Below are 12,897 nucleotides of genomic sequence, written 5' to 3' on the forward strand. Positions count from 1 at the left end.
TCCAGGTTCTCCCGCTCACCCGTGGTCGGGTCGCGGAGGTAGCAGTTCCAGTTTTAATGATTTGGCTTCTAAATAATAGTTTAGATAAAGTTGCTCAGTATTTCAGCTCATCGTTACAGTTATTCCACAGATCAAAACCTTCTGTTTGTTGTGTATATCTTTCCATGTACTTGTATACATGAGAGTAACGGCCCCTACACACGGCGGCGTGCGTTGTCGCTTGCCGGCAAAGATGATGGCCCCGCCCACTTTTGGGGGAAAACAAAGCTGTCATTTGAACGGCGGTCAACGCACATTCTGAAGTTTTTGCCGATTAAAAATTTAAGAAAACCGTGGATTTGTGGATCTTCAAAGAGCCCGGTCACGACGGCCAGTCAGGCAAACAGTTCCATGAACTCATTGGAACTCGACAAGCGGGCTCGATGTATGGTTGAATATAGCAGTAGGCGATCGATGTCGATAGATGAGAGTAACATCTACGTCACTTTACGCCCCGCCCACCTTTGTGGGAAACAACGCTGTCATCTGAAGCTCTTCCGTTACCGTCCTTTCTTCTCACGGTACGTCCAGAAACACTGAACTCTGGATTTGTTTTAATGTTTGCGGTGCAATAAACGACACCAGCTTGTTGGCATGACACAACTATTATTTTCAACAGCTGGCGAAATGACGGTCTCGCCGACTGATTTTAATTTAACCCTAAATCGAGCCCGCTTGTCGATTTCCAACGATTGAATGGAACTGTTTGCCTGACTGGCCGTCGTAACCGGGCTCTTTGAAGATCCACAAATCCACGGTTTTCTTACATTTCTGATCGGAGTGGCAAAAACTTCAGAATGTGCGTCGACCGCCAGCGTTGTTTTCCCCCAAAAGTGGGCGGGGCCGTAACTAAGTGTCGTAGGTGTCTCTCATGTATAAAGACTCTTCTAGCACTATTGTATCTGTTGTATTGTTGTATGTCCTATATTCATGCGGCTCTGTTGGAGGAGCCTTAACTTTAACTTTCACCTTAACTTTAACAAACCTCATCTCCTCCAAACCGTGCTTTCAAACTAGAGGCTTTATCAGAATGAAAGCAGCGGCATTAAGTCTTTTCAACGAGCAGTTAAAGCTTTATTATCTTTTGAATGTTATATATATATGTTGTGTCTTCATACGTAGGACATCCAGCAAGACAGTCAAACAACGCTGGAGAGGAAAACTCTGAGAAGGGCTTTCTACCCCAGAGAGACCAAGAACCAAATGGACGATGAAGACGAAGGTAACCACTTTTTAATTATGTACATTTCTACTCTTCTTGTACAAAAGACACGAAATTAAATGTTACTTAAGAGTTTAAACTTGTAAAAAAGATTAAGTGTTTAATTGGATAATAGTGATATTAAGTGTTGTTTTTTTAATTCACATGGTATTCCACTTTCTCGTGCTTTCAGAGGAGGAAGAGGAGGAGGAAGATGATGACAACATGTCTACAACCACCAACAGAAGATCAAAGGTCCCATGGAGGGTAATGCATCCGTACTGCTGCAGAACACATCACACCTATCATCATCATGTAACATCACAAAGGACTAACACTACCTGATCCAGCCGGTTCACTAAGTAGTCAGACTAAGATATTATACCCTTTTTATTAGGCTTTAGTGACCTAACATTACAATTAAATGTGGTTTATTTATGCACACTTTCTCATTTGCACACTTGTCTTGGTCACATGTACGACAACTAGGGATGGGTACCGAGCCCCGGTGTTAAAGGGGCCCGGGGCTGAATTATTAAAGGCCGTGGTGCCGTTGAGCTCCGACGTTATCGGTCTTTTTATCGGTAGTGTAAAACATATGTCATATTGCTACACAAACATTATATTGCAGTTTTAGTTTCGCCAACTCCGTTTCTAATACGCAGAAAGACTGCAGAATTATTTTTAGCATTTTCGATCTTTCCAATCCAGACGAGATCTCTCTCCGAGCCCCGGTGTTAAAGGGGCCCGGGGCTGAATTATTAAAGGCCGTGGTGCCGTTAAGCTCCGACGTTATCAGTCTTGTTATCGGTACTGGAGACATCTAAAATATATCATATGTATTATTGCTACACTAACATTACATTGCAGTTTTAGTTTCGCCAACTCCGTTTCTAATATGAATAATATAATATATACAAAAAGACTGAAAAATGCGTCCATGATTATTTTTAGTATTTTCGATCTCTCTCCCCCGCCTGCTTGCGAGGGGGCGGGGCAGTTTACACACACACGGCCGCTACATGCAGCAACACACACACACACGGAGCAGATGGCGGAGAGAACGCGCTCCGAGGTGGTTAAACTTCACCCGTCTCGATGCTCGTTGCCTAAAGTGCGATAAGAGTTCAGCATGTCAGGGCGGCAACACGAGCAGTTTGTCTAAACATGTATCCAAAGCGCTCCACGTCCAGACGGAGGAATGCACCGGGTTCCACTGTCTCTCCAGCAGCTCTGTAGCCCCGTCCAGAGGAACGTTTCCACGTCAGGTGTTCTGCATGCTAGCAGCAACACACGGAGCTAACTCCATGATACAAACATGGGTTATGATTAGAGGAAACTGAGTTATTTAGTCTGTTAAAGTTTCAGCTATTCTGTTTACAGTTCTGTCATCAGGTTATTTAATACCATTTGTTTCTTTTGATGTGAAATATTATCTATTTAATTTAAATAAAAAGCAATGTTAGTTTTGTTCACAATTTGTTTAGTTAGTTTACCTTCTTTCTTTCTCCAAAAGAACCGATAAGAGAACCGTTAAAAGACCGGACCGATAAGCGGCATCGATAAAAGTAGTAGTACCGTTAAAACCGTAACGAAACCCATCCCTAACGACAACATATAGGATAATATCACACAAGTCATGCTGGTGTTACGATAGAAGAGCAAGAAGATAAAGTAGTATTATTTTATTATTAAAAGAGAATACTTTGTCCCGAAAAAATATCTGTTTTGAGATGTTTCATCTTGCTTTTTTATGCTGCTGCTACGCAAACACGTCCCAATTTGGGATCAATAAAGTACATCTTATCTTATCTTATTACAGAGAGTTGGGCGATAACGACAATTATCCTCATTATTAATCAGTCCATTGATTAGTTTATCAATTAAATAGTTGGATTGGATATACTTTATTAATCCCCATCCTAGTGTTAGGAGCAGTGGGCTGCCATTTTGAACAGCGCCCGGGGAGCAGTGTAGGGAACGGTGCCTTGCTCAGGGACACCTCGGTAGCACTTGGTCTTGCCGGGACTTGAACTGGTAACCTTCCAGTTGCCAAGTCCCTATCGACTTCGCCACCACCGCCCCTTGATAGTTTGGTCGATAAATTGTCACTAAGATGAAAGTAATAATATTGGTACAACTTGCAACACGCCTTTCAAGGGACCCGAGGCTAATCCTCCCATTGGTCTCCCTCCCCTCAGGTGTGCTGGTGCTACCTTTCCTCCGGAGGCTTCTTCATGGTCTTCCTCATGGTTTCCTCTAAACTCCTCAAGCACTCCGTCATCGTGGCCATCGATTACTGGCTGGCCATCTGGACTTCTTCTAGAACCAACGCCACGAACGCCGGGAATGAGACCAACATCACGGAGGCTTTCAGCAGCAACAACAACTTCACGAACAGCACCGGGCCGGCGGACCCAAGCTCGGGGGTACTTTTCAAAGTTCAGAGTCAATATGTGTGGGTCCCTGCTCTTCTATTAATGTATGACCTCAGATTGTATAATGTGTGTGTGTGTGTGTGTGTGTGTGTGTGTGTGTGTGTGTGTGTGTGTGTGTGTGTGTGTGTGTGTGTGTGTGTGTGTGTGTGTGTGTGTGTGTGTGTGTGTGTGTGTGTGTGTGTGTGTGTGTGTGTGTGTGTGTGTGTGTGTGTGTGTGTGTGTGTTAGATCGACTCGTACTACCTGCCTGTGTTCGTCACCCTGTGTGCGGCGGGCATCACTCTGTGTCTCATCACGTCTCTCACCGTGGAGTTCCTCGGTGTCTCTGCGGCCACCAACCTGCACCACAACCTGCTGAACAAGATCATCCACGCTCCCATCAGGTGACACACACACACACACATCTACAAGTCCAGACGCTTAGCAAAACTAGATACAACTTCGTAAAAAATATTTTATTAAAAACTTAAAAAAGTGAATTTTTATTTATTTGTTTTTGCCTGTTTTTTAAATCTTTTAATTGTACCTAATATTTATTATCACTATAACTATGTCTCTATGTCTCCATGTATAAAGGTGGGCATTTACACACACACAATCACATAAGTACACAATCTACAAGTCCAGACGCTCAGCAGAACTAGATAAAACTTGGTCAGAACATTTTATTAAAAACCGAAAAAATATATATTTTCTTTATTTGATTCTTTTGTATATTTTTAATTGTTATTATACCTTATATTTATTATCACTATAACTATATCTCTGTCTCTCCATGTATAAAGGTATCTTTTTTTAAATGGCCGTTAAAACCTTAAAATGTGTAAAAACAATCCAACTAAACAAAATACATAGCTTGAAATCCCATATTTACAAAAAAGAAACACGGGTATTTTCCCGAATGAAAAACTCTTGAATTTATGGAAAGAAAGTTTATTGTCGACAGCTTTTATAGAGTTTTAATTTGTTGCTTTTCTTAAAATGTTCCTCGCATTTCCAGCTCCATAATTAAAAATGGCTACCTTCGATGGCGCTTATACTGACGGATGATTTCAACACCTTTCCCTTCAGGTTCTTTGACATCACTCCTCTGGGGCTGATCATCAACAGATTCTCCGCCGACACCAACATCATCGATCAGGTACGGTTTGAGATACGTCGACTTCTTCCGGACTTCCTGAATTCCCTCTCACTTCGTCCACGTGTTTCACTCCCCTCAGCACATTCCTCCCACCCTGGAGTCTTTGACGAGATCCACGCTGCTGTTACTGTCGGCCATAGGCGTGATTTCCTCCATCACTCCAGCCTTCCTCATCGCTCTCGGTCCTCTGGCCGTCGCCTTCTACTTCATCCAGAAGTACTTCAGGGTGGCCTCCAAGTGAGTGTGGATTAAAAGTGCATTTAGTTTATATACTCAACCACCTTTAGACTTCAGTGACATGCAGTGAAAGGCACCTTGAGGTAACGTTGTCTTTAAAGTGTGCTATATCAATGAAATATATTATTATTATTATCTTCTCTCTCTCTCAGAGACCTCCAGGACCTCGATGACTCCACTCAGCTGCCTCTGCTCTGCCACTTCTCTGAGACCGCTGAGGGTCTGACTACCATTAGAGCCTTCAGGTACACACACACACACACACACACACACACACACACACACACATACATACACACACACACACACACACACACACTTAAACAAAGCTTCAGTATATCGTTTTTGAATAACGTCAGTATAAAAGTAAACATTACTGTTCCATGACATAAAATACGCCAGTACATACACCACTGGTTAATTTTAAAACGGTGTTGTCTCAATGAGACGACTAAACGTCATCACGCCCAACATTAGCCTCCTTTAGCTTAGCGGTGGTGACGTGAAGTCATGTGACCGTGCTGTAGTTCCTTTATAGCCCAACATTAGCCACCTTTAGCTTAGCGGTGGAGACGTGAAGTCATGTGACCGTGCTGTAGTTCCTTTATAGCCCAACATTAGCCTCCTTTAGCTTAGCGGTGGAGACGTGAAGTCATGTGACCGTGCTGTAGTTCCTTTATAGCCCAACATTAGCCACCTTTAGCTTAGCGGTGGTGACCTGAAGTCATGTGACCGTGCTGTAGTTCCTTTATAGCCCAACATTAGCCTCCTTTAGCTTAGCGGTGGTGACATGAAGTCATGTGACCGCGCTGTAGTTCCTTTATAGCCCAACATTAGCCGCCTTTAGCTTAGCGGTGGTGACCTGAAGTCATGTGACCGTGCTGTAGTTCCTTTATAGCCCAACATTAGCCTCCTTTAGCTTAGCGGTGGTGACGTGAAGTCATGTGACCGTGCTGTAGTTCCTTTATAGCCCAACATTAGCCTCCTTTAGCTTAGCGGTGGTGACGTGAAGTCATGTGACCGTGCTGTAGTTCCTTTATAGCCCAACATTAGCCACCTTTAGCTTAGCGGTGGTGACGTGAAGTCATGTGACCGTGCTGTAGTTCCTTTATAGCCCAACATTAGCCACCTTTAGCTTAGCGGTGGTGACGTGAAGTCATGTGACCGTGCTGTAGTTCCTTTATAGCCCAACATTAGCCGCCTTTAGCTTAGCGGTGGTGACGTGAAGTCATGTGACCGTGCTGTAGTTCCTTTATAGCCCAACATTAGCCACCTTTAGCTTAGCGGTGGTGACGTGAAGTCATGTGACCGTGCTGTAGTTCCTTTATAGCCCAACATTAGCCGCCTTTAGCTTAGCGGTGGTGACCTGAAGTCATGTGACCGTGCTGTAGTTCCTTTATAGCCCGACATTAGCCGCCTTTAGCTCCACACCCTTCATTAATAACATCCTGGATGCACTTCAGCTGTAGACCCTTTTTTTTGTGCGTAAATGCAAAACAAAGTATTTTTAATCCTTTTTGTTTGCGTCTATTTTGTTCCAACATACCCGGTGCATAAACTTTTCTGCCAATATATGTAGATAGATGTACTTTTTTGATCCAAAATTAGGGATTTATTTGGTTTACAGCACCAGCAGGTAACCCGGCATTGAGTAAAATATATACATACCTACCATAGAAAGATATAGATATATTGAGTATATTGAATACATTAGAATACACTATTATATCCCAAACTACTCCAACTAAAATATAAATATAGGACACTATGTACATTACACAAGTGTCCAGCTAAAATCCCGACAATGTGACGGATAGAGAAAGATCCTTCCAGACTAAACCCAGTAATAATTGTTGTTGGTTCAACCCCACGCTCCCCATCTCCACACTTCAAAGTGTCCATGGACTGGATTGATGTTGATGGTTCGGACACACCTTACACTACATGGCTCTTTAAAGCACTTTGGAGGAATGCAGCACATAATGAAAATGAATAATACATAATAAGCACATGTCTAAGTGATAAAAGCAGGAGTATATATTTAAAAAAACATGAGCAGTACTTCTCCCAGTAGCTGTAATATCAGTATATATAGTTTTATTTTATTTCAGCAGCTTTATCTCTTTGTATTTCTGTCTTCACCCTCTTTCCCATCGTCGGTGTAATCCAACATTAAACAGCTCTCACGCTGCTTTCTCCTCCTCTACTCCCTTAAGACTACACACACACACACACACACACACACACACACACACACACACACACACACACACACACACACACACACACACACACACACACACACACACACACACACACACACATTTGATTCTGGTGTTGGGACAGTTCCTTGGCGCTCATGGGAACTATCATCCTTATCCTCTGGTTCGCCTCCGAAGCCAGTCTGGTTTCGCGGTGATTTATGACCGCAGGATGGCGGGCAATAATAAAACCTGAAGATACGATGCTACTTCTATTCCCAACACGAAAAGAAGGTCATGTTTTTAGCTGTGGTTTGTTTGTTGGCACGATCACGGAAAGAGTACTGGCACGGTTTTCATAAAGCTTGATGAAAGGATGTAGAAACTATTAAAGCCGCACTATTTGGTGGACGGTCGGGCTTCTGGCTGCATTCACGAGGTGTAGGAATAACTGGAGAAACAACTTCCCAAAAGTCTGTGAGCACCCCTGAAAAAAACATAAAGAAGAAGTAGAAAGTACAGGTATTTGAGTTCAACATGAGAGAAGTAGAAAGTACAGGTATTAGTGTTCAACATGTAAGAAGTCAAAGTAAAAAGTCGTCAGAAAAATAAGTAGTGGAGTAAAGTACTGATACCAGAAACATGTACTTAAGTACAGTAACGAAGTATTTGTACTCCACTACTCTGTTGAACACACTGAATAAGGAAGAATATCTAAATAAGACCCTCACAAGGTGCACTTGAATGCACCGTTGAACTTTTTGTTCAAGATTAGTTTAAGACTACATTAACAAAGGATGCTGTAAGTTAGCAATCAAGAGAAAGCTCGGCCAAAAGCAACCGAAACGACTTTTCATTTTGCTGATTATAAGATGGAGTCTTATATATTTAGTTTCTGATGCAAATGTTGTGGTTTATTTCAGGCACGAGGCTCGTTTTAAGCAGCGTATGTTGGAGCTGACAGACACCAACAACACCGCCTACTTGTTTCTGTCCGCCGCCAACCGCTGGCTGGAGGTCCGCACGGTGAGGAGATACTTGAATTCATATGTTCCTTACCTTACTTTCACACAGTAAGTCACTGCTGTTTGTTATTCATATTGGCTGGACGAATAGGAAGACGCTAGGGATGCATACCGGTATCCGGTATTACCGAAATACCGGTTACTGTTGGCTAGGTATACCGTACCGAAATCAGATCCGGTTTCGATACTTTAAAAAAAAAAAAAAAAAAAAACTTTTATTTTTTTATTAATTTTAAAAGCGAGTCCGTGGCCCGTGATGGCGGGTGTTATAAATTATATTGCATAATCGTTTTTCTTCATATTTTATGTATTTTTCATTGTTTGTTCAATGCTAGAAAGGTAAAAGTCCCACAAATGAACCGTGATGGGATCTGTTTTCTCTCACCAGTGAAGGCAAATGTTGATTTTAAAGATGACATTTGTTGAGATCTCATGACCTTTATTCTATTATGTATTTGTTCTCTAGTCGAATCTCAGATTTAACATTAATTATAACGGTGCCATAACGGTCTGTTGCATTGACAAGATGTGCTATTCCCGCGGCACACCTGATGTGTTATAAAAGATATTCCATAATCGGTTTTCTTCATATGTTTTATGTATCTTTCATTGTTTGTTCAGTACTGAAAGGTCCAAGAAGTCCCTCAACTGAATTTAATATTAATTTGACATGTGAACTATATCGTAAAGCGCTTCATGGGAGTAATTGTGGGACGATACATTTTCAAAGTATCACGATATGTATCGGTTGAGTATCGGTATCGTTCAGTGGTATCGGTATCGTCAAAAAGTCAACGATATGCATCCCTAGAAGGCGCTAACTCGTGCTGTGGTGTTTTTGTTCGTCCCTCTTGCACTTGGTTCTGGATTTAGAATTTGAGTTATTATATTTCTCTGAGGTTTCATTCCTTCTCTTGTTCAGGATTACCTTGGAGCGGTGATCGTTCTGACGGCGGCAGGAGCTTCGATCTGGAGTTTGCAGTACAGCCACGACCACGGGGCCCTCGTTGGCCTCGGACTCACCTACGCCCTCACTGTGAGTCCTCTCCGTTATTCAATCTATCAAAGCACCTGACCTCCTTCAGTCTGTGCAGTTGTGTCCTCTTTTTATGTATACCGTACTTTTCGGACTATAAGCCGCGACTTTTTTCCCCATTTTCTTTGTACCGCTAACGGCCACTAGGGAACCTCCTAAACCTATGGGTTTTACAGGTAAAATTAACCACCTTTAACTCTATGGGCTCTAGGACCGGTCCGCGCCCGCCACCTCTAAGCGGCGGGCTCCAGCAGGAAAAGCTGGAGGCCGGTAAAGAGTGAGACAGGTAGCGCGCCAAAGTAAAAGTGGAACCGAGAGACAGAACGAGAGCAAGACAGACGGACAATTTCGGCTTTTATGCAGGTGCGCTTTATAGTCCGAAAAGTACGGTACTCATCGTTGTTTTCATAGCAGGATCCAACATGCGTACACAGTTCTTTTTAATGTTATTATAGTTTCCTTAAAATAGTTCTCTATCTGCGTTTTACATTGTTGTTCTACTTGTATGTCTGCACCACGACATCAAGTCAGATTCCTCGTACGTGTCAACCGACCTGGAAACAAACCTGATTCGGATTTGAATGAACTCAAAAGACCGTATCACACCAGGGTCGAACTGTTGTGAATACTTTCACGTAGAATAACGCAAATATTACACTCGGAACAAAAGCATAAAAAGCAGCGTCATTTCTCCTAGATTTCTTTTGTGCTTTCGCACGTCGAATAAATGATTTGAGAATGGATAATGCTTTTTTATTACTATTTTGAGATGTTTACAGTTTAGAATTGTTTATTTCTACTCTTTTAATTTCTACTTATCTGCAATGCCTTGCATATACCTTGCAATGCCAAACATGTCCCCATTTGGGATCAATAAAGTACATCTTATCTTATCTTATTATCTTCAAGGCAGCAACCGATCACGTCCTCTGCACCGGACACATTCAAAACAACACTAAGAAGACTTTACCGTTTTAACCGTTTTAAGATCTTTTTAAGTTCAGCTTATGCTAATATAAGCACTTCGTACGTCTGCGCTCAGGCAGGCGCTTCCGTACCATGTCTTCCCGGACAAACAGACTCAAATTCAGTTTCTTTCCCAGGGCCATGTGTGCACTAAACGCTGCTAATATTTAAGTTATATAAACCTTCCGTGTAATACGAGGGGAATCGTGCAATTTTCATTTATCTATTATTTATTTATGTACATATTCCCTTTTATTGTTTTTATAGTGTCTTGTTGTTGCGTGTTGGCACCTTGAGTCTGTTGTAATTTCGTTGTACTTGTACAATGACAAATAAAGTTCTATCTATCTATCTATCTATATTGTGCATGCTGTACCAGAAACATACTCACATGAAACCTGCAGCCACTTAATAAATCTATTGGTAGCTTGGACACAACCCCAACATGGTGTCATGGAGCACTTCTGGTTGGTTTGAAGGCTGTGAATGTGGAGCTGCTGTGTGTGGGCTGTATAATAAACATTATGTTCATTACAATGCGTCCTTCTCGTCTTCCTCAGGTCACTAACTATCTGAACTGGGTGGTGAGGAACCTGGCGGACCTCGAGGTGCAAATGGCCGCCGTGAAGAAGGTCAACAGCTTCCTGGGAACCGAGTCGGAGAACTACGAGGGGTCCATGGGTAACCGAGTTCTTCTTATCGGACTAAACATCAATACCGTAACACAAATTATTACATATTTGGACTTTAAAACCCCAAAAGATTTACCTCCAGGTGGAACTAAAGTCTGATTTAACATTTTCACATCATTCATCCAGATCTGTGAAGTCACTAAAGGGATTAAATACATGGAGTAAAAGTACCTCTGAACTGTAGTGGACAAAACACGGTGACATACTCAAATAAAGTACCTCAACATTGTACTTAAGTGCAGTACTTGAGTACATCTACATAGTTACTTTCACCACTGGTCATTTCTGAGAGAAGACACCGGTAATTGCTGTAAAAGTAAAACAGCTTTGTCTATGTCACGGTGAGTCCGGTGTAAACAGCAGCATCCAGAACATGTGTTACATCATAACATATACAGAAGGGAAGTGTTGCTGTTAAAGAGCTGCTGAGGCTCCCCGCTGACTTATATAATGTGTGTGTGTATAGTATCCTATGTGTTTATACATTAAGTCATTAGTCGGTATATTACAGTGTATTCTTCCCTATTCTGTCCATACCCAGAGATATCTATCCTCTACTGTTGATACTGCATGTATATATTCGCTGTTTGATTCTGTATTTTATATTATTACACGCCTAAGTTGAAAAGTCGATTGTGATTGGTCAATGTGGACATTCCAGTCCGTCACTAAGGAGAAAACACCGTTGCTAAGGAGGACTATGTGCAGTGATATCAATCTGCAGAAAGTAGTCCGGTCGGTTTCTAATATTACTCCAAAACGGAGGGGCTTTTTTATCACTAAATGTATATTAAAGCCCAACGCTTTATCGTAGCGACACAGTGAATAATAATTTCCGCTTTCCTAGAAAAACAGTTATTAAATGAGACAAATGTATAGAGTTAACTCTATAACGCATGTTCAGTCTTTACATTTGTGATTTTGATGATAATAAAGGAGGTTTGAGGGGTCTAATCTATGCCAAGGGAGGAACTTTTAAACATACCATAATTAAGCGTCCTCCAGAGTATCCATGAACAACATGTTTTAAAGGCAGGGGTGTCCACACTACGGCCCCAGGGGCTAACTGTGGCCCTTTGTCCACTTTGAATTGGCCCTTTGCAAATTCAAAAAAGTGTAATGGAGTATGGCTCACACATTAAACTCTTGCTTTTATTTTATTGTACTTCTTAAAGGGGACCTATCATGCAAAATGCCCTTTGTGATGTCTTCTCTCCATCACCATGTGTCCCCGGTGTGTCGGGGAACTCACGCAGCGTCAGGAAATAAACTCTCTCTCTTTTCCTCCGTACCCAACCAAATCTCTAAAAACGGGGAACTACGGAGCTGATCCAGATTTGCGTCCGATATGACGTAATATCTGAAATGTGGACCCACGGGCCAATCAGAAACGTTGCTATCAGAAACAATGCCCGACTGTTTTGGACGTAATATGGTCGGTGTTTACATTAGCATCGCTAACACTCAGAGCTAACCTGTGCTGGAGAGCATGTGTGTGAAGAAGCAGGAAGTAGAAAGGAACTCACCTCGTGGTATAACCGGCAAGAGAGAAAGCCTTTGAGCTCCAGACTGTTTCAGAGCCTTGATAATCCATGATATGGCGTTTCATCACGGCAGCATTTAGTTTAGACGGTAGCTGCCGGGTCCCGCATGAGCTCAGACCCTCCTCTTTAAAGCTTTATACCTGAATCAGCACTTTGGAAACAGGAAGTGAAATAGAGGGAGATGAGGCATGGCTAGAATGGGTTTGGTATTTTGAGCAAAACACTTCATAGACATGTTTTTTGTATATTAGTATATATCTGAGTCCTATGCTATTGCCTACAAATAGCATGATAGGTGCCCTTTAAATAAATATGTAAACATATTTTACACAGCCCTCTTTTCAAATAAATTCAGTCAATTCAAGTTGAGAACATTTT

The 12,897-nt window shown here is 42.0% G+C and overlaps 1 protein-coding gene across 5 annotated transcripts in view; it reads left to right on the top strand.

Annotated features, from left to right (window-relative positions):
- The window catches only part of abcc9 (ATP-binding cassette, sub-family C (CFTR/MRP), member 9), a 96,764-nt gene that overhangs the window by 59,682 nt on the left and 24,185 nt on the right, over positions 1-12,897 (top strand). For all 5 annotated transcript variants that reach the window (XR_011642500.1, XM_071201702.1, XM_071201701.1 and 2 more), the window contains 10 exons: positions 1,162-1,261; positions 1,434-1,507; positions 3,442-3,669; positions 3,906-4,060; positions 4,749-4,818; positions 4,898-5,055; positions 5,208-5,300; positions 8,180-8,282; positions 9,204-9,317; positions 10,844-10,964. Coding sequence is in view for 4 of the 5 variants with exons in the window: in XM_071201702.1 (XP_071057803.1) it covers positions 1,162-1,261; positions 1,434-1,507; positions 3,442-3,669; positions 3,906-4,060; positions 4,749-4,818; positions 4,898-5,055; positions 5,208-5,300; positions 8,180-8,282; positions 9,204-9,317; positions 10,844-10,964 (1,216 nt within the window). In the remaining variant the exon portion in view is untranslated. The remainder of the gene's footprint in view (positions 1-1,161; positions 1,262-1,433; positions 1,508-3,441; positions 3,670-3,905; positions 4,061-4,748; positions 4,819-4,897; positions 5,056-5,207; positions 5,301-8,179; positions 8,283-9,203; positions 9,318-10,843; positions 10,965-12,897) is intronic.

This window comes from Pseudochaenichthys georgianus, chromosome 23, assembly GCF_902827115.2.
Source record: "Pseudochaenichthys georgianus chromosome 23, fPseGeo1.2, whole genome shotgun sequence".
Taxonomy (NCBI): Eukaryota; Metazoa; Chordata; class Actinopteri; order Perciformes; family Channichthyidae; genus Pseudochaenichthys; species Pseudochaenichthys georgianus.